This window comes from Agelaius phoeniceus, chromosome 19 (genome assembly GCF_051311805.1).
Source record: "Agelaius phoeniceus isolate bAgePho1 chromosome 19, bAgePho1.hap1, whole genome shotgun sequence".
NCBI classification, from domain to species: Eukaryota; Metazoa; Chordata; class Aves; order Passeriformes; family Icteridae; genus Agelaius; species Agelaius phoeniceus.
Genome location: NC_135283.1, coordinates 12,991,117 through 13,010,350, shown reverse-complemented (window position 1 = coordinate 13,010,350; position 19,234 = coordinate 12,991,117). Strand labels below are relative to the sequence as shown.

Below are 19,234 nucleotides of genomic sequence, written 5' to 3'. Positions count from 1 at the left end.
GCTGGGGGTCCCCAGCTGTTCCTGCAGCCCTGGCTGTGCCACAGAGGCCCTTGGCCTGTCCTGCTGCCTCTAAGCTGGGGGCTGCTGCAGGGCCGTGCTCAGTTCCAGGTGAAAATGGATTCTTATCCTCCAGAGGCTTTATTGAGGGGCAGCTTGGCCCTTTGGCTCCTCTGGCTGAGACCCAAGGCACCAGGAATCCTCAGTGCTGTGGGGCCAGGCGGTGTTGGCAGCAGAGGGCAGAGCCTTGTGGTGTCACCCAGGATTTGGGACCAGCCCATCGTTCCCCACAGGAGCACAGCTCTGTGTGGGCACAGGTGTTGTCCCTGCCCCACGGGAGCACGGCCCTGTGTGGGCACAGGTGTTGTCCCTGCCCCACGGGAGCACTGTGGGGGCACAGGTGGGGTCTGAGCCCCATGGGAGCACTGTGGGGACACAGGTGTTGTCCCTGCCCCACGGGAGCACGGCCCTGTGTGGGCACAGGTGCCCCTCACAGCTCGTTGTGCAGCGGCTGGCAGCGGGGGCTCAGTTTCTCCTCCAGCACAGCGTCGGGGGCGCACACCCAGGGGTCGCCGGTGTCCCACTGCCAGCCCAGCAGCTGTGCCCTCAGCAGCTGCAGCACGGCGCCGTAGCGCGGCTCGGGGGCCAGGTTGTGGCTCTCGGCAGGGTCCCGGCTGCAGTCGAACAGCTCCCAGCGGGGGCGGTAGTAGTACTGCTGCAGGCTCCTGTTCCAGTGCGTGGGCTGCCCCGCCCGCGTGCGCTGCAGCACGTCCTGGAAGGTGGGCGACACGTACAGGTCCTGGTCGATGGGGAAGGGCATCTTGTAGTTGAGGTTGTGGACGAGGCGGAACTGGCGGTGCTGCACGGCTCGCATGGGGTAGTACATGGTCACCTCGTGCTGGCTCTGGCTCATGAAGGCGGTGGCCCAGGGCTGCTCTGCCTCCAGGGCCGGCAGGAGAGACTTTCCAGTGAGCCGCACCTGCCTCTTGCCAAAGATGCTGTAAGCAGGGTAGGGGATGGAGAACCAGTCCAGAATGGTCGGCGTCAGGTCTGCAGGGGAGGAAAAGGGTGAGAGCAGGGACGGGCACCGTGGGAGGAAACTCAAGCCCCAGAAGGGGCAGAAAGGTCCCTGGGGATGGTGTCCCTGCAGGGGACCCTGTTCTGTCCTCCCCCTCTCCCTTCCCTGCACTGGCCCTGCCAATGCTGAGGGCTCGGGGCTGCTCCCAGCGCCAGGACCCCGAGATTTGGTGCAGGGAGGGTGGGGAGCAGCCCACAGCCCCAGGCACAGCTCTTACCCAGCAGGGAGGCGAAGGCCGGGCTGACCTGCCCCCAGCGCTGCGGGTGCTCGGGGGAGGAGAGCAGCAGCGGCTGGGCGGTGCCCGAGCGGTACAGGTTGGTCCTGCCCCCGGGGAAGGGGATGCCGTTGTCGGAGGTGTAGATCACCAGGGTGCTGTTGAGGAAACCGGCGCGGCGCAGCTCCTGCAGGACCAGCCCGATCCCTGTGAGAGCAGGGACAGAGCTCAGGGGGCAGAGAGGGGCTCAGAGCTCAGCCCCAGGCTGGCCACGATCCCTGTGAGAGCAGGGACGGAGCTCAGCCCCAGGCTGGCCACGATCCCTGTGAGAGCAGGGACAGAGCTCAGGGGGCAGGGAGGGGCTCAGAGCTCAGCCCCAGGCTGGCCACAGCTCCCACCTTGGTCCATGCGCCCGATGGTCGTGTACTGGGCAGCCAGGTCCTCCCGGGCAGCCGGCGTGTCCGGGACAAAGGGAGGGACCTAAACAGACACAGGGCAAGGGGCACGTGGCTGACACAGGCCCCCGTGCCTACACCAGCTCTTGCTGTGACACTGGGGACAGTGACAGGGTGAGGCCAGCCCTGGCTCCATCAGAGGATGTCACCATGTGCAGCCCCACACATCCCCACAGGTTCTCACCTGCACCTGCTCCGGGTGGTAAATCTGTGGCTTCCAGTCAGGGATCCAGCCCATCCTGCTCTGTCCATTGCCGAATTTCTCACAAAAGGGCCCATACTGGGGCTGGGAGTGCCCGCAGCGGTGAGGGTCGTGGAAGGCAACATAGAGGAAGAAAGGCCTAGGGATGGAAAGGGGGGGTGTGGAGGTGGTGAAGCAAAGGGGTGCCCAGAGACCTCCCTGGGCTGTGCCACGGCGAGCTGGGGTCAGCGGGACTCCCCCACCTAATCTGGATATGGGGGGACCCTGTCTGTGACCAGCTGGGCCATGGGGACACATCTTCAGTGCAGCCCTTCCCAGGACAAGGGGGCAGCCTCACCTCTTGTCCTGGCTCTGCAGGAAGCGCCGGACGAGCTCCTTGATCCGGGTGATGTTTCTCCCCACCTGCAGGACCGAGCTGTTCTCCTCAGTGTAGGCAAAGTCAAAGGGGTACACGGCCCCTGGCCCCACGTGCTTCTTCCCAATTATCCCTGTGAGAATGCAGACAGCTGCTGTGCCAGGAGCAGTGCAGGGAGGATGTGCTGTCCCCTCTCTGCAGGGACGGCCAGAGGTCCAGGGAGCTCTGCCAGTGGGGTTTGGTTTGGTGCTCCCTGCCTGTCCCAGCTCCTGTCCCAGCTCCTGTCCCAGCTCCCTGCCTGTCCCAGCTCCTGTCCCAGCTCCTGCCTGTCCCAGCTCCTTCAGCTCCTACCTGTCCGGACGCCAGCGTGGCTGAGCAGCTGGGGCAGGCTCCTCACGCCATCGAAGGAGTTGAAGTGATGCACGTCCTGGTGCAGCCCGTACATCCCGTTCTGGTGCTGTGGGGACACGGCACGGTCAGACCAGGGCTGCCAGCCCAGCCCTGAAACCCGCGCAGCCGTGCCCGTGACTCCTGCCGCGGGCTGGCAGCCCTGGCCTGGTGCCGCCCGCGGGTGCCCCTACCTGGGGTAAGCCGGTCAGGATGCTGGCCCGGCTCGGGGAGCAGCTGCTCACGGAGGTGAAGGCGTTCTGGAACACCAAACCACGCCGGGCCAGCGCGTCCAGGTTGGGCGTGTGGATGGCCGAGTTGTTGTAGGCGCCGCTCTCGAAGCCGCCGTCATCGGCTGCGGGACGGGAGCGGGGTCAGCCCGGGGGTGTCCCTGGGGTGAGCCCGGGGGTGTCCCTGATGTCAGCCCGGGGGTGTCCCTGGGGTCAGCCCGGGGGTGTCCCTGATGTCAACCCGGGGGTGTCCCTGAGCTCAGCCCGGGGGTGTCCTTGGGGTCAGCCCGGGGGTGTCCCTGGGGTCGGCCCGGGGGTGTCCCTGATGTCAACCCGGGGGTGTCCCTGGGGTCAGCCCGGGGGTGTCCCTAAGGCCAGCCCGGGGTGTCCCTGACCGGGCTCGAGGGACACTGATGACACCGGGAGCATCCCCGGGCTGCGGGTGCCCCGGCCGGTGCTGCGGAGGGGATGCAGCGGAGCCCGGGACCGTCCCTCCCTCCCGTCCCCTGGATGCCCCCAGCGCCCAGCCCTGGGCAGGGGGATCCGGGCCGGTTCCGGGGCCGGGCCGCACTCACCCAGGAGCAGCAGCACATTGCGGGCCGGGGCCGCGGCTCCGCCGGGCGGGAGCGCGCCCAGCAGCAGCAGCAGCAGCGCCCAGGGCCGCATGGTACCGGTACCGGTACCGGCAGCAGCACCAGCACCGGCAGCGGGGCTCGGCGGCTCCTCCGGCCGCCCCGGCTCCTCCTCACCCCGGTCACATGAGGCGTCCCGGCCGCTCAGATCCGGGGCGGGCGGAGCCGCGGGCTGTGCCGGGCTGGCACCGGCGGCTCCGCGGAGTCCCGCACCGCCCCCGGTACCGACCGCGGCTCCGCGGAGTCCCGCTCCTCCCCGGTACCGGCCCGCGGGGGTCCCGCTCCTCCCCGGTACCGGCCCGCGGGGGTCCCGCTCCTCCCCGGTACCGGCCCGCGGGGGTCCCGCTCCTCCCCGGTACCGAACACGGGGCTCCCGCTCCTCCCCGGTACCGACCGCGGGGGTCCGGGCCATGCCCGGGTGCCGGTGCCCGCGCCCGGCGCTGCCGGTGCTGCGCTGGCTGCCGCGGTACTCGCGGGCCTGGCTGCCGCTGGACGCGCTGGCCGGGCTGGCCGTGGGGCTGACCGCCGTGCCCCAGGCGCTGGCCTACGCCGAGCTGGCCGGGCTGCCGCTGCAGGTGGGTACCGGGCCAGCACCGGGACCCGCGGAGCTCCGGCCGGGGTGAGCCGGGACGTGTCCGGCCTCTCCCGGCTCCCAGGGCTGTGCCAGTGCCCCTTCTGTCCCCCTGCAGTACGGCCTCTATTCCTCCTTCATGGGCTGCTTCGTGTACTGCCTCCTGGGCACGGCCAAGGACGTGACGCTGGGGCCCACGGCCATCATGTCCCTGCTGGTCTCCTCGTACGCCTTCCAGCAGCCCGCCTATGCCGTCCTGCTCGCCTTCCTGTCTGGCTGCATTCAGCTGGCCATGGGGCTCCTGCGCCTCGGTGAGATGCCCTTGCCGTGCACTGATGTGTTTAGGATGTTGCTGCACAGCCTGGAGTCGTCCCTTCCTCCTCTCTGCTCTCTGGGACACTGGGACTGCTGTCCTGCTGTCCCGCTGGGGTCCGGAGCGTGCTCACTGCCTCCCATCCCATGCAGGATTCCTTCTGGATTTCATTTCCTGCCCGGTCATTAAGGGGTTTACATCAGCTGCTTCCATCACCATCAGCTTCAACCAGGTCAAGGTAGGACGTGCCCTGTCCTGGCTGCCTCCGCAGCTCTCTCCTGGTGCTTTGCAGCCGGGATATTCAGCACCGGGCTGGGCCATGGGCTTGGTGCTGGGGGAAGGAGCCCCACAGGGGTCCCGGGACCCCCTGCCCGTGGTTCTGCTGGGTCCCTGAGCGCCCTGCTCGGAGCAGACCGAGCTGAACACCTCTGCTGGTGACCAGCTGGTGGCATCCAGGACACCAGTAAAACCAGGACATGGGACTGGTCACCCGCAGGAGGCACTGGGGATTCTCTGGCACGGTGGGTTTGCAAATTGGGAAGCTGGGGGTGGTTTGCAGCGCCGGGAGCCCCTCGCTGGCCTCGCAGGGACCCGAGGCTCTGCTGGGCTGCCACACTTCCCTTGTGGTTAACCCAAATCAGAGCCTCTGGCAGCAGCTCCAGGCCGGTGTTGGCTAATGGCTGCGGTCACGGGGCTGGGCTGGGCTGGGCTGGGCTGGGCTCTCAGCGGCTTTGTCTGCCTGCACAGAACATCCTGGGCCTGCAGGGCATCCCGAGGCAGTTCTTCCTGCAGGTCTACGAGACACTGAGGAGGATTGGGGAGACCAGGTCAGCACCCCCTGCCCTGCTCCCCGTCCCCGGGGTCACAGCTGGGGCTGATTTCTCGGCTGTGACACAAACGCCCTGCCCTGGACTCTGGGAGCTCTCAGGGCGTGCTTGGGGTGGCACTGATGTGCCTCTTGCAGGGCTGGGGACGCTGTGCTGGGGCTGAGCTGCCTGGCAGCGCTGGCAGGGCTGCGGGCCATGAAGAGCCACCTGGCCCAGGCTGTGCCCACAGCGCCGCTGGCTGTCAGGATCAGCCACCTGATTGTGTGGATCTGTGCCACAGGTGTGTCAGCTGTCCCTGCCCCTCCCGGGCTCATCTCTTGGGGTCAGGGAAGGCAGAGCCTGAAATTGGGAAAGGCACGGCTGGCAGGGGCCAAGACCTGGAGGTGGGGCAGGGAGGAAAAGTCCCCAGGCTCCTGTCCCTGTGTCCCTTCCTAGGGCTGGGCAGTGCCCAGCACCTCGGGGACCATCTCCTGTCCCCTTCCTAGGGCTGGGCAGTGCCCAGCAGCTCAGGGACCATCTCCTGTCCCCTTCCTAGGGCTGGGCAGTGCCCAGCACCTCAGGGACCATCTCCTGTCCCCTTCCTAGGGCTGGGCAGTGCCCAGCAGCTCGGGGACCATCTCCTGTGCCCTTCCTAGGGCTGGGCAGTGCCCAGCACCTCAGGGACCATCTCCTGTCCCCTTCCTAGGGCTGGGCAGTGCCCAGCAGCTCGGGGACCATCTCCTGTCCCCTTCCTAGGGCTGGGCAGTGCCCAGCAGCTCGGGGACCATCTCCTGCCCCCTTCCTAGGGCTGGGCAGTGCCCGGCAGCTCAGGGACCATCTCCTGCCCCCTTCCTAGGGCTGGGCAGTGCTCAGCAGCTCAGGGACCATCTCCTGTCCCCTTCCTAGGGCTGGGCAGTGCCCAGCAGCTCAGGGACCATCTCCTGTCCCCTCCTGCTGCCCTGGGCTCGGGCAGGGCTCACGGCTGCTCTCTCCACTTTGGCAGCACGCAATGCCCTCGTGGTCCTGTCTGCTGGGCTGGTGGCTTACTCCTTCCAGGTGATGGGCTGCCAGCCCTTCAGGCTCACAGGCAGCATCCCCCAGGGCCTGCCAGCCTTCCAGCCACCACGCTTCTCCCTGGCAGTGCCCAATGGCACCGTCCCCTTCCCCAGCATGGTGCAGGTGGGTGCTGCCACTCCCCGGGGGCTGCCCTGCTCCCTGCTGCCTGTGCAGGCTCCCAGCCCCCCTGACCCTCCCTGGATCCCTCCCTGATCCCCCCTGGATCCTCCCTCCAGGACATGGGGGCCGGGCTGGCCGTGGTGCCGCTCATGGGGCTGCTGGAGAGCATCGCCATCGCCAAGGCTTTCGGTAGGGCTGTGCCAGGGCCCTGCCCTGTGCTCCCAGGGGGGCTCTGCGGGGCTGGGGGTGCTGGGGAGGGGTCTCTGCAGGGCTCGGGGTGCTGGGGAAGGTGCTGTTCCTTTTGGGGCACTGGGCTCCAGTTCATAGCATGGGCTGGCAGGAGGGGTCCTTGGGGTGCCCAGCTGAAATTTGCCCAGGAGGTGAGCGTTGTCTCGGGCTGCTCCTGTGCCCAAGGGTGCCAGGACAGGGCCCACACTGTCCCATCACTGCTGGCTCTGCTCCATTTGGGTGGCAGGTGCCTGTGGGAGCCTCAGGCCAACGCCAGCATCTCCTTTCAGCCTCGCAGAATGGTTACAGGATTGACCCCAACCAGGAGCTGCTGGCTCTGGGTAAGAGCTGCTTGCTCAGGGGGGCAGGGGTGGGACCGGGTGTCCCACAGCCCCTGAGCTGCCTGAGATCCCCATCTGGCCAGTCCTGCCTCCACCTGAGCTTCTCCCTTCCTTCACCTGAGCTTCTCCCTTCCTTACCTCACATGCTGTCCCCACCCCGGGCATTCTCTCAGCTCAGGAATTTCCAGAGCAGGCTGAGTCACTCCTGCAGGGTCATGGAGGGGACACAGACACAGCAGTGCCACCCCAGCCCCTTTCCTGGGGACACAGACACAGCAGTGCCCCTTTCCTGGGGACACAGACACAGCAGTGCCCCCCAGCCCCTTTCCTGGGGACACAGACACAGCAGTGCCCCCCAGCCCCTTTCCTGGGGACACAGACACAGCAGTGCCCCCCAGCCCCTTTCCTGGGGACACAGACACAGCAGTGCCCCCCAGCCCCTCTCCTTTGTCTCCCCAGGTGCTGCCAACGTCCTGGGCTCCTTTGTCTCCTCGTACCCCATCACGGGCAGCTTTGGCCGGTGAGTAGCAGGGTGGGGAGCAGGGCACTCGCTGGGGCTGCTGGTGAGGGAGCTCTGCAAGGTCCTGAGTGGCAGATGTGCTGTGCCACTGGGTCCCTGAGCTCGTGTCCTGGTCCCCAGCAGCCCACCTTGGTGGCTGGGCTATGCCTGTGTCCCGTGGCCACCTTCCCTTCCTCGAGGGCCGCCTCCCTTCCTGCTGAGCAGTGCTGGGAGGCCGGGGCTTGCTGGTGCTCCCTCCTCCCTGCCAGGGTGGGGTGTGAGCAGTGGGCAGGAGCAGCGCCCAGCCCTGCCCAGCCTGGCACGGTGCGTTTGTGTTTCAGGACAGCAGTGAATGCTCAGTCAGGGGTCTGCACCCCCGCGGGAGGGCTCGTCACAGGTACAGCCCTGCCCTGGGTGTTGGGTACCCCTGGGTGCTGGGGACCCTTGGGTGTGGGATACCCCTGGGTGTTGGATACCCCTGGGTGTTGGGTACCCCTGGGTGTGGGGTATCCCTGGGTGCTGGGTACCCCTGGGTGTGGGGTTCCCTGGGTGTGGGGTTCCCTGGGTGTGGGGTGTCCCTGGTGCTGGGTACCCCTGGGTGTTGGGTACCCCTGGTTGCCAGGTGCCCGTGGCTCAGGGTTCTTCTCCCGCAGGTGCCCTGGTCCTGCTGTCCCTGGCATACCTGACCTCTCTGTTCTATTACATCCCCAAAGCAGCTCTGGCTGCTGTCATCATCTCGGCCGTGGTGCCCATGTTCGACACTGGCATCTTCGGGACGCTCTGGCGGGTTAAGAGTGAGGGCAATGCCCCAGTGCAGCCATGCAGGAGCCACTCTGGCAGTCACACCCACCCCCTGAGCTGGGACTGAGCCCCTGCAGGGCTGCCCCTGCTCCTCTCACACACAGCAGGGCTCCTCTCCAGCTCTACCCCACGTTTCCCATAGCAGTCTCAGACACAGCAGATCCTTAAAATAATTTAATCCTGGGGCCATAGCTAAATAACAGAATGACAGCTCGAGTTTCTCAGGAGGGATCCAGAACAAAGGAGCCTGTAAGCTTTTTTCCTTTTATCCCCTCACAAACATTGCAAAGTCTGTTAGTGGTCTCTGAGTGTCCCATCACTGTCTGAGTGTCCCATCACTGTCTGAGTGTCCCATCACCATCTCTGAGTGTCCCATCACTCTCTGAGTGTCCCATCACTGTCTGAGTGTCCCATCACTGTCTGAGTGTCCCATCACTGTCTCTGAGTGTCCCATCACCATCTCTGAGTGTCCCATCACCATGTCTGAGTGTCCCATCATGGTCTCTGAGTGTCCCATCATGGTCTCTGAGTGTCCCATCACTGTCTGAGTGTCCCATCACTGTCTCTGAGTGTCCCATCATGGTCTCTGAGTGTCCCATCACTGTCTGAGTGTCCCATCACTGTCTCTGAGTGTCCCATCATGGTCTCTGAGTGTCCCATCACTCTCAAGTGCCCACCATGTGGCTGCCCAGGGTTCCTGGGTCCTTTGTCATGCAGAGGGGACAGTTCACAGCCCCTCCCCAGGGCTCCCACCCCGAGCTCCACCGAAGCTGCCACCTGTGTGTAATGCAGAGCTGGCGCTGTCACCGAGTGCTCTGTGGCCCCAGGACCAGCCACACCCAGCCTGGCCTCTCTCCCTTGCAGGGCTGGACCTCGTGCCCCTCTGTGTGACCTTCCTGCTCTGCTTCTGGGAGGTGCAGTATGGAATCGTGGCTGGGGTGCTGGTGTCTGGCCTTCTCCTGCTCTACTCCATTGCCAGGCCCCCGATAAAGGTGAGCTTCTCCCCTGCCCTTGTGTTGGTTTTTTCCAGCTTTTCACAGACAGGGCAACTGAGAGGCTTTTTAAAGGATTTTATTCCATTATCAGTCCCGATGAAGGGTGAGACATAAGAGATGTAAAACTCAGTGCCATTCCATCAGAAGCCAGCCTGTTTCCTGGGTACAATCCCTTATAAATGTTTTCCAGCCTATTAGCTTTTGCCACACAATGCTGCTAATACTTCTGACACCAATCACTTATATTTTTACCCCATGTAATGCTACAATGCATCTTTCACAGTTCTAATTCTCTAAAATATCAGGTCTTTTTGCAAGGCCATCATTTGAAATTTGTTTCTAATTCAATCTCTCTCTCAACAATGTCATCTCTATTCCATGGCCTTCCTAAGCCAGCAGACCTTATCTCAGAGTTTGCATACACTTGTACAGGAGTGTGTGAGCTTTCTGTCAGGTTTTGAGAATTCTGACAAATCCATTTCTCACACGCTTGGACGTGGCAGGGCCAGGGAGCTGGGAGGGAGCTCCTGAGGGCGGGGAGGTGCTGGGTGCAGGATGCTCCTGACCTGTTCTTGCTGTCCCCAGTCTGCCCCGGGCACAGCACAGGGAGCCCTTTAAAAGAGCAGGAGGAGGGGGAAATCCTCAGACTGGAGAGCAGGAGAGGGAGGCATCACTGCCCTGCCCTGCTGGCACTGGGCTGAGTGCAGGAGGGGTTCCCTGAGGGATGGGGGCTCCTGCTCCTCCCATTCCACCCGGGAGGGCAGGGAGTGACACGGGAGCTGTCCCTGCCTGGGGAGGTGACAGCCCTGAGCCCCTGTGGCTGTCCCTGCCTGGGGAGGTGACAGCCCTGAGCCCCTGTGGCTGTCCCTGCACAGCCCTGAGCCCCTGTGCCTGTGTCCCTGCACAGCCCTGAGCCCCTGTGGCTGTCCCTGCACAACCTTGAGCCCCTGTGGCTGTCCCTGCACAGCCCTGAGCCCCTGTGCCTGTCCCTGCACAGCCCTGAGCCCCTGTGCCTGTGTCCCTGCACAGCCCTGAGCCCCTGTGGCTGTCCCTGCACAGCCCTGAGCCCCTGTGGCTGGGGAGGTGACAGCCCTGAGCCCCTGTGGCTGTCCCTGCACAGCCCTGAGCCCCTGTGCCTGTGTCCCTGCACAGCCCTGAGCCCCTGTGCCTGTGTCCCCCCACAGGTGTCAGAGGGGGCCGTGCTGCTGGTGCAGCTGGGGAGCAGCCTGCACTTCCCAGCCGTGGAGCACCTCAGGGCCTCGGTGTGCAGCCGTGCTCTGGCAGGTACAGTGCTGCTGGCCCGTCCTGGGGACACGGCTGTCACCTCCTGCATCACTGCTGTGGGTGGCAGGTGCTGCCCAGACCCAGGACTGCGTGCCCCGCCCTGCCAGCCCTGCCCTGGCTCTGAGGGCTGGGACCCCTGGGCTGCTCATTGCTGCACGTGTGGGACATGACCTTGTGCTCTCCCAGCAGCATCTCCAGCTCGCTCTGTGCTGCTGGACTGCAGCCACGTCAGCAGCATCGATTACACGGCGCTGCTGGGGTTGGCAGAGCTGCTGCAGGAGCTGCACAGGCACGGCCTCTCGCTGGCCTTCTGTGGCCTGCAGGTGTGTGGGACCTTGGCCATGGTGTGAGTGGGGCTGATGGGCTCAGCCCAGCTGCCCTCCCTGGGCTCTGTGCCGGCCTCTCCTTTGGTAGCACCGTCACCATCCCGAGCACCTTCATCTCCCACAGCTGGGGCTGGGGGTGCTGGCATGGGCTGGGGGCTCCTGCTGGCATGGCTGGGGGTGCTGGCATGGCTGGGGGTGCTGGCATGGCTGGGTGCCCATGCTGGGAAGGGCTGGGTACCCATTCTGGGATGGCTGGGGGTGCTGGGAAGGGCTGTGTGCCCGTTCTGGGATGGCTGGGGGTGCTGGCATGGCTGGGTGCCCATGCTGGGAAGCGCTGCGGGTGCTGGGAAGGGCTGGGGGTGCTGGGATGTCTGGGGGTGCTGGGAAGGGCTGGGTGCCCATTCTGGGATGTCTGGGGGTGCTGGGAAGGGCTGGGTGCCCATTCTGGGATGGCTGGGGGTGCTGGGAAGCACTGGGGGCTCTGCCCCAGGCCAGCACTCCCCAGCCCAAGTTTCTCTGCCCTCAGGACCCCGTTCTCCAAGTCCTCCTGTCTGCAGACTTAGAAGGATTCCAGCATTTCCCCAGCAGGGAGGAGGCAGGTGAGGCTCTGGCTGCTCTCCCAGGATGGGGTGAGTGTGGCTCTGGAGGACGCCCGTGGGGATTTGACCTGTCCAGCTGCAGAGCAGCACAGTGGGGGCTGCAGGGCTCCTGGGAGGGTGAGCTGGAGCCCATCCCAAGAATTGGGTGTCCCCAGCCTTGGGGATTCATGGTGAGCTCCTGTGGTTCAAGCCAGCAGCAGCTCAGCACCACAGAGCCCTTCACTCCCCCTGCAGAGGGGTGGGACAGGATCAGAGGAAAGGTAAAAACTCTTGGGCTGAGATGAAGGCAGCTTAACAGGACAGAAAAGGAAAATTACAATAACCATAAAGGAATATCCAGACCAAGTGATGCACAGGGTGCTTGCTCACCACCCTGTGAGCCATGCCCAGCCAGCCCCTGAGCAGTGGCACTCACCCCTCGGCCAGATCCCCCCTGTGCCTCCTCCAGCACCGTGCCCTGTGCTCTGCAGCATCCCTCTGGGCACCGGGGCAGCTCCCCTGGCTCTGCCCTGCCAGCTCCTCCCTGCCCGGGCAGCCTGGGAACCCGAGGAGTCCTTGGCTTAGTGCAAGCACTGCTCAGCAGCAGCTGAGCCATCGGGCTGTTATCAACAGGAGCCTCATCCTGAACCCAAACACAGCCCTGAAACAGCTCCTGGGGAGAAAATTCCCTCTGTGCTAGGCAGAGCCAGGACGTGAGCCCTGCCCTGACTGTGCCTCCCCTGTGCTGTCCCAGAGCGGAGCTGGGGAGCGGAGCTGGGGGGCAGCAGGGCAGAGCCCCTCACCAGCACTGCCGAGAGCACCGGGCTCATCCAGTGACACCAGTTTGGGCTGAACGTCCTGTGCCACCCCAGTGCCACCAGCAGCGTCCCTGGGAGCCAGCTGCCCCTGCTGGGCACGGGAGGGACTGTCCCCGTGTCCCACGGCGAGATGGACAGAGCAGCACCAGCCCAGCCCCACTCGGGCTGTGGCACAAAACCGTTCTCTGTCACAGTGACCAGTGCCAAGCCATCCTTCCTCCAGGGAGCTGCTGACATTTTAAAATGACTCTTTTAATTGTGGACCTTTTCCATGTTCTGGGCCGCTCCAGTGGTGACGCAGGGGGGGCTCTCAAAGCTTTCAGGGCTGCTGTGCTGCCCTCCAAGTGGACATGGGGCTCAGCCTCCAGCTCTGGGAAAGGGAAAACATCTGGGATTGTGCTCCTTACTGATTTTTATCCTTCCTTACCTTTTTTAATCCTTATCTTATCTCTGGGGTGTTGTGCCAAGCACTGCCCTGGGTCAAGGCTGGGCTCCCCCTGGGGTGCAGCCCCTGGCCTGGGCCCTGCCGAGGGGACAGGCACGGTGACACCAGGCTGTGTGATGGGGACAGCACCTGCTGGGGCTGGGCAGGGTCACCAGGGGCTGGGCAGGGCTGGGAATTCAGTTCCCCTGAACAGCCCTCGGGACATCGAGGGTGTAATAAATCAGAAACTGCTAATGAGTCAGTGTGATCTCTGCCTTCCTGAGGGAAAGCTTTTTCCTTTTGTGTGGGAAGGGGAGTTATCTTCTGGTGCTGCTGAGCTTGCCAGGGAATAGAAACTGAAAGCAAACTGGGGCGGTGCGGGTGAGCCGAGCCCGAGGGCACGTTCTGCACAGCTCCTGCTGCCAGAGGTGCTGGAAGGGCTGCACATCTGCCCGGGAGCCTCACATCTGCCCCGGGAGCCTCACACCTGCCCAGGAGCCACACACCTGCCCAGGAGCCTCACACCTGCCCAGGAGCCACACACCTGCCGGGGCTCCGGGTCCTGCCCGGGGTGCACAGAGCTGTGAGTTCCTTGCTGCACCATGGGGGCGCTGGGAGAGGGATAGCGGGGCCATGGGGGTAAAACAGGCTGGTCGTTTAGGAATGTGTGTGTGCTCAAACCTGTGTGAGCATTGCTGGAGGGCAGCGCTGCTGGGAGCCCATTCTGGGCTCGGTCCCGCTCGGATCCGGGAGCCGTGCCCCCACTTTGGAGTGCGGAATCCGTTCTTGGCTGTCGGGACCAGCACAAAGTGCTCTCCTCCAACACAGCTGCCCTCCCTGCTGCTGCCGGGCCTGTCCGGTGCCCTGCCGGCCGGGGACACCTGCACCGGGCACGGGGGGATGCTCGGGGGTACCGGGAGAGGCCGGGACACCCGCACCGGGCACGGGGGGATGCTCGGGGGTACCGGGAGAGGCCGGGACACCTGCACCGGGCACGGGGGGATGCTCGGGGGTACCGGGAGAGGACCCGGGAGATGCCCGGCGGGATGGAGACCGGGCGGGGCGGGACCCGCCGAGAGCCGCCCGGGGCCGGGATTGGCCGGGATCGGCCGGGGCGGGCCGGGGCTGGGCGGGGACCGTGACTACAAAAACGAAAGTTGGCGGCTCAGTGGAGAAACGAAACTTGTCCGGGTGGGAGCCGGCGGAGCGGCGGGACGAGCGGCGCTGCAGGTGCCGGTGCCCGTGCCCGGTCACTGGGTGAGTTGCGCTGCCGGGCCGGTGAGTGGCGGCACGGGGCGCCGGGCCTGGGGGGCTGCGGGGCGGGGGAAGCCGCGGCTCCGGGTCCCGCTGCACCCTCCCGGTGCCCCCGAAGGCGCCTCCGTCTGCCTCGATTTCCCCGGTACGCCCTGATCCCCCATCTGCCCGGAGCCCTCCGGTGCGTGCACGGGAACTCCCATCTCCTCCCCGGTCACCCGGGACGCCTCTCCCCCGTGTCCCTCCCCGGTTATCGCTTCTCCCTGGTTCCCGCCCCCGGTTCTCCCCGGCCCTCCCCGTGTCCCTCCCCGGTTCCCGTCCCCGGTTCTTCCCGGTTCCCCCCCCCGGGCCCTCCCGGCGCCCCCCGGGAGCCGCGCTAGCCCCGCCCCTCACATCACATAACTGGTTCATTTGCATACAACCACTCCTTCGCCACGCCATTGGTCCATCCACCCTGTACTTTTGCATATCGCCCGAGGGGGCGGAGAGCCGCCAATCCGCAAGGAGTGAGAGCGGCGTCATTTGCATACAGGCCCCGCCCACGGGGTGGGCCCCGCCCAGGCGGGATCGGCCCGGACGGCGACCCTCGGCCCTGGCCCGGCCCCGGTCCCGGCCCCGCCGCTGGAACTGCGCTCCCGGCCGCGGCCCAGCCCGGCCGAGCAGCCCCAGGCAGGGCTCCGAGGAGCGGAGCCGGGCCCTCGGTGGGAGCACGGGCCCTCAGCGCCGGGGGCGCGCTCGCTGTTGGTGTTGATTTGCCTTCAAGCGCTGTGGTTGCCCTCGCGCTCCCAGCCCGGCTCTCCAGTGTCGCTCCCTGACAATAAAACGGGCAGAGGAGGAAGTGGCGCGGCTGTGGTGCCTCACGCTGTGTGTGCCGGTGTTTGTGTCTGTGCCCCGGGCCTGTCTGTCCCCCTTGGCTGCCGGACGGGGCCTTCCGGGGCCTGCAGCACCTGTGGGGCCGCGCTGTGCCCGGGATTCAGCGGGGCTGGGCTGGGCCGGGCCGGGCCGGGCCGGGCTGACCGGGGGCTGCGCGCACTGACCGGGGGCTGCCTGTGTCACCTCTGGTGCCCGTGCGGCTCTGGGCTCTGCTCTGCCCAGCCCATTCCACTCTGCTCTGGTCCCAAACTCCCCTCCCAATCTCTCATCTCAACCTCCCCTTACCAGAGAAAGTTTTCTTCACTTTGCAGTGACTGTCAGGAGACAGACAAGTGATTCAGTTGGTGACACATCCTACACAGTCTCCACACTCAGGTCTCCAGTGTTGAACTAGTTTATTTTACCAATGAAGTAGTGCTGGTCTTTGTGTTAAAAGACTGGTTGAGTCCTTCTTGACACAGAATTTCCAATTTGCAGCTTGTTGTTAGATTTGGAGCTCACCCCTGAGTTGTGTTTGACAACACACTAATTCTGCCTCGCTGAACAGAGACAGAACCAAGTGCTCAACACAGTTCTGCTGGGGGAAATGTTTCCTAATCCTTTACTTGCTTAAGACCGAATGACCTGGGCCACCAGAATGGCTTTTGGTTTGTTGACGGAGAGAATGTGATGCTAGGAAAAAGCACACTAGATCAGAATCAAGCTGCTGCAATCCCCACAGGGTCAGTTCTTAGCAAATCGCGCTATGCTTCAGCACGGCAGGGTTACAAACCTGGCATCCCCAGCTCTGGAATGCTGTAGGAAGAACATCCAAAGTAGCTGAGGTTCAAAACTTTTGCAAAACTTTTGGGCTGGAGGAGCCTGTGAAACCCTTGCAGAAGGCAGAGATCTGCTCTGCTGCCTGAGCCCAGAGTTGCCCTTCCGCAGGTTTTTGAAGGACTAGATAAAGCTGTGAGGATAAAAGGGAGTTTCTCTGCCTTCTTGGAAAGCCCTCAGCTGAGTGGGAGCAGTCACAGTGCCACCCAGGAGGCTGTGCCAGCTGGGAGGTGCCGCTGTCCTGTCCCTGCTCACACTGGGCTCCAGGCACTGGCACAGGCAGCTGCTTGCCAGCACTGCTGCTGCACTTGTGTCTGCAGCAGCGACAGGGATGGAGCTCTACCTCAGTGCTGGGGTTCCTTAATTATTCTGCATCTGGCAGGGCCCTGGAGAGGGCAGGAGGCTGTAAGGGAGAGTGGTGGCGTGGCTGGTGGGAGTTGAACAGGGAACAACAAACGGCTCCTGTGTGTTTGTGACTTTGGCTGGACAGTTTGCTGTTCCCAGGAGCTGTTTCAGAGCTGTGTTTGGGTTCAGGATGAGGCTCCTGTTGATAACAGCCCGATGGCTCAGCTGCTGCTGAGCAGTGCTTGCACTAAGCCAAGGACTCCTCGGGTTCCCAGGCTGCCCGGGCAGGGAGGAGCTGGCAGGGCAGAGCCAGGGGAGCTGCCCCGGTGCCCAGAGGGATGCTGCAGAGCACAGGGCACGGTGCTGGAGGAGGCACAGGGGGGATCTGGCCGAGGGGTGAGGGCCACTGCTCAGGGGCTGGCTGGGCATGGCTCAGAGGGTGGTGAGCAAGCACCCTGTGCACCACTTGGTCTGGATATTCCTTTATGGTTATTGTAATTTTCCTTTTCTTTTCTGTCCTGTTTAACTGTGTGTATCTGAACCCAAAAGTTTTGCCTTTTTTCTGATTCTCTCCCCCATCCAGGGACTTGGAGTGACCTGGTCCAGTGCAAGGTGCCTCTGCCTGTGGCAGGGGTGGGACGAGATGAGCTTTAAAGTCCCTTCCAACCCAAACCATCCTGTGACCCTGCTGTGGAGTGGGTTTCCAGTTTAACAATTAATTTTCCTCCATTGCAGAGAGAAGAGAGGTGCAGGTCCCTGCAGTCCCTGATGCAGAGGAAGAGGTGAAGGGAGAAGGTGCTGCTGGGCCTCTTTGCACCACCGAAACAAAGGAGACAGAGGGCAAGTCACTGATGGACAGAGCAAGAGCTCTGCCTGACACTGCAGGTGCATCTCCCAGCTCTGCTGAGACACAGAAGGAGGAAGAGGGATCCTCGCTGCTGGGGGATGTCACAGCTCCAGAGAACCACACAGAGCCCTCGGCTCAGCGCGGGGCTGGCGACTCTGCTGAGGTGGCGTCTCTGCTGAGGAAGGTGAGGATCCTGCTGGGGAGCAGCTGTGAGTTGTTGCTCTCTTGTGTGAAGTGAGGAGGCCAGGCTGCATCCCCCACATCCCTCTGGCCACGTCGGGGAGCTGCTGCCTGGCTTCCTCCAGGAGAAGCTCACTGTGTTTGCTGACGCTGTGTGTGCGTGCGGAGCTGCGGTGCCGGGAGGGGGAACCACAAATTGCATGAGTCAGCTGAGACACTGCAGCGCTGCTCTGTGCTCCTGCTGAGCAAGTCTTGAATATTAAACCTACACAGCTCTCAAGAGTTATTTGCATTTCGCTGGCTGGTCTTGTCCCTCCTCTTCCTGATCATTCTCTGTTAGCCCTTACAGGAAGATGTCGGCACTTGCTGCAATGGAGGAGGTGACAAAGAGTTTCCCTTTGGCAATGAATAAACAGACATTGTGGTCTTTGTTTTTCTTTGTTTTTAATAGAAAGGGAAGAAGACTAAAGCACAGAAGTCCATCTCTGGGGAACAGGACTCTCTGCCTCCTCAAAGCACAGCACCAGCTCAAACCACAGAGTTGCCTGACACAGGTGTTGCTCCTCCAGAAATCCAACCCCCCGGCAGTGAGGGAGCAAACCCAGGTGCTGATGGACGTGCTGATGCCAGTGGAGACACACCTGGAGGCGACGGGGATTTGGCACACCTGGGGGAGGAAGCTGGCAGCCTGGAAGCAGAGAGGCTGAGCCCTGCAGAGCAGAGCAGCACAGCCGAGGGGGCTGCCCCAGCTCCCAGTGCCACAGCCCCGGGGGACAAGGTGGGGGATGGCACAGCCCCGGAGCACGGAGGAGCGGCCAGGGAGGATGTGGAAGGGGGCAGTGGTGCCCCTGGCCAGCTGCCAGCAGCCACAGCAGGTCCCCAGCCCCGGGGCAGCAGCAAGGAGCGGCTGTCAGCAGGGCAGGGAGCCGGTCCCTCTGCCAAGGGAGCGGTCCCTGGCAGTCCCAGGCTGTCTCCTGCCAGGGGAGCCCCCCAAAGCAAGCCTGAGACCAAGACCTCCCCTGGAGCTCCGAGCCCACCGCCTGGGAAGGAGCCCAAGCAGAAAGGGACCGGTTCCACTGCCAAGGTGAGTGTGAGTGAGCTCTGGAGAGTGTTCAGTGGGCACAGCTTCCCTTTGCCAGTGTGACGTGCTTGTGCTGCCAGTGAGGCTGAGGAGCACCAGCCCAGGGATACAGGGGTGAATTGGGGAGGCTCTAATTTGAGTTCTGTTCTCCTGGGTGCCAGCTGTAGCCCAGCTCTCACTGAGGGGTTGCTCAGATGCCCCAGGACTGGGAGGTGTCTCTCCTCCAGCCAGCCATGCTCTCTGGAGAGCTCTGGGATCCCCTTGAATGAGGGCATTTTGTGCTTTGCTGGTGCCTGTGCTCTGCAGGCCTGATAAGCAGGAAGTTGCTGTGGTTTCTCTTTCACTTTGTTTATGCCCCATCCTTTGGGACCTGGGGCTCACTGAGCTGACTGTGTGGCAGTGTGTTTGGGTTGGGCTCCTCTTCCATCATGGGCTGGTTTCCTTAGCCAGCAGCTTCCCTTAGTGAGGGATCAGTGTTTGCAGTGCTTCCAGGGGGATGAAGCTGGTGCTGCTCCAGTGTTGGGGGGCCGGTGGGCAGTAGAGCAGAAGGTGCTGCACAGTTGGTGGATGATGTGGGCATCTTGACTCTGTAGGCCAGAAGCCCTGGGAACATCAAACAGAAATGTAAGGGAGGAAACAAAAAGGAAATTGGCATTGCTTAAAGGAAGTCATGCAAGACTGCAGGTGCAAGACTGTGGTTAAGCAGTATAGCTGAGAAACATGAATAATGTAGTTATTGCTCAGCAGTGAAAGGTTTTACCCAAGGCTGTAAGAGTACATAAATGGAGTTGCAGAAACAATAAATGGCTTCTTGCTTGCACCAGGAGCCCCATCTCTCAATCACCAACACACAGGAGGAGATGCTGTGCTTCCAGGGGCTCCTGTTTCATTGGGCATTGTTTGTCTCCCTGTTGCAGAATGCAAACACAAAAGAGAAAAATCAGAGCCCAGGTGAGAAAATGCCCAATGTGAGTGAGAAGACAAATCTGAACCAAGGACCCAAGGCTGCCAGGAAGGAGGGTGCTGTGGCTGCTGCAGACAGCCCCAAGAACAAAAAGGAGCAAAGGAATCAGAAACAGGTGGAAAATATTAAAGAAAGGTGAGAACAGCCCTGCTGCTCCCCAGCAT

At 63.3% G+C, this 19,234-nt stretch overlaps 3 protein-coding genes across 11 annotated transcripts in view; 2 read left to right on the top strand and 1 right to left on the bottom strand.

Annotated features, from left to right (window-relative positions):
* Window positions 1-118: 118 nt before the first annotated feature.
* SGSH (N-sulfoglucosamine sulfohydrolase) lies at window positions 119-3,629 on the bottom strand. Its single transcript, XM_077188101.1, has 8 exons — window positions 3,494-3,629; window positions 2,883-3,043; window positions 2,653-2,758; window positions 2,284-2,434; window positions 1,929-2,085; window positions 1,688-1,769; window positions 1,293-1,496; window positions 119-1,047 (listed from the first exon to the last, which is right to left on the bottom strand). Exons 1-8 carry the CDS (start codon window positions 3,582-3,584, stop codon window positions 488-490), a joined length of 1,512 nt encoding a protein of 503 aa, XP_077044216.1. The 5' UTR covers window positions 3,585-3,629; the 3' UTR covers window positions 119-487.
* Window positions 3,583-12,968, top strand: SLC26A11 (solute carrier family 26 member 11). Of its 5 annotated transcripts, XM_077188099.1 has the most exons (16): window positions 3,583-4,125; window positions 4,240-4,432; window positions 4,587-4,672; window positions 5,182-5,261; window positions 5,399-5,541; window positions 6,244-6,419; window positions 6,533-6,605; window positions 6,935-6,985; window positions 7,445-7,505; window positions 7,826-7,881; window positions 8,138-8,278; window positions 9,150-9,277; window positions 10,465-10,564; window positions 10,751-10,887; window positions 11,417-11,489; window positions 12,223-12,454. In XM_077188099.1, exons 1-16 carry the CDS (start codon window positions 3,583-3,585, stop codon window positions 12,303-12,305), a joined length of 2,124 nt encoding a protein of 707 aa, XP_077044214.1. In that variant the 3' UTR covers window positions 12,306-12,454. The 5 variants fall into 5 exon arrangements, with proteins under 5 accessions (XP_077044214.1, XP_077044213.1, XP_077044211.1 ...); XM_077188098.1 differs by lacking the exon at window positions 10,751-10,887 and having other exon boundaries at window positions 12,223-12,968; XM_077188096.1 differs by lacking the exon at window positions 12,223-12,454 and having other exon boundaries at window positions 10,754-10,887; window positions 11,417-12,216.
* Window positions 12,969-13,121: 153 nt separating this feature from the next.
* RNF213 (ring finger protein 213) overlaps window positions 13,122-19,234 on the top strand; it is a 46,745-nt gene continuing 40,632 nt past the window's right edge. For 4 of the 5 annotated variants that reach the window (XM_054645393.2, XM_054645391.2, XM_054645394.2 and 1 more), the window contains exons 1-4: window positions 13,868-13,967; window positions 16,734-17,029; window positions 17,477-18,109; window positions 19,024-19,205. In XM_054645393.2, the coding sequence (XP_054501368.2) occupies window positions 16,850-17,029; window positions 17,477-18,109; window positions 19,024-19,205 (995 nt within the window). In that variant the 5' untranslated portion in view covers window positions 13,868-13,967; window positions 16,734-16,849. Of the gene's footprint in view, window positions 13,294-13,867; window positions 13,968-16,733; window positions 17,030-17,476; window positions 18,110-19,023; window positions 19,206-19,234 lie in introns of those variants that run through there. The other variant, XM_054645392.2, reaches the window with a different exon arrangement.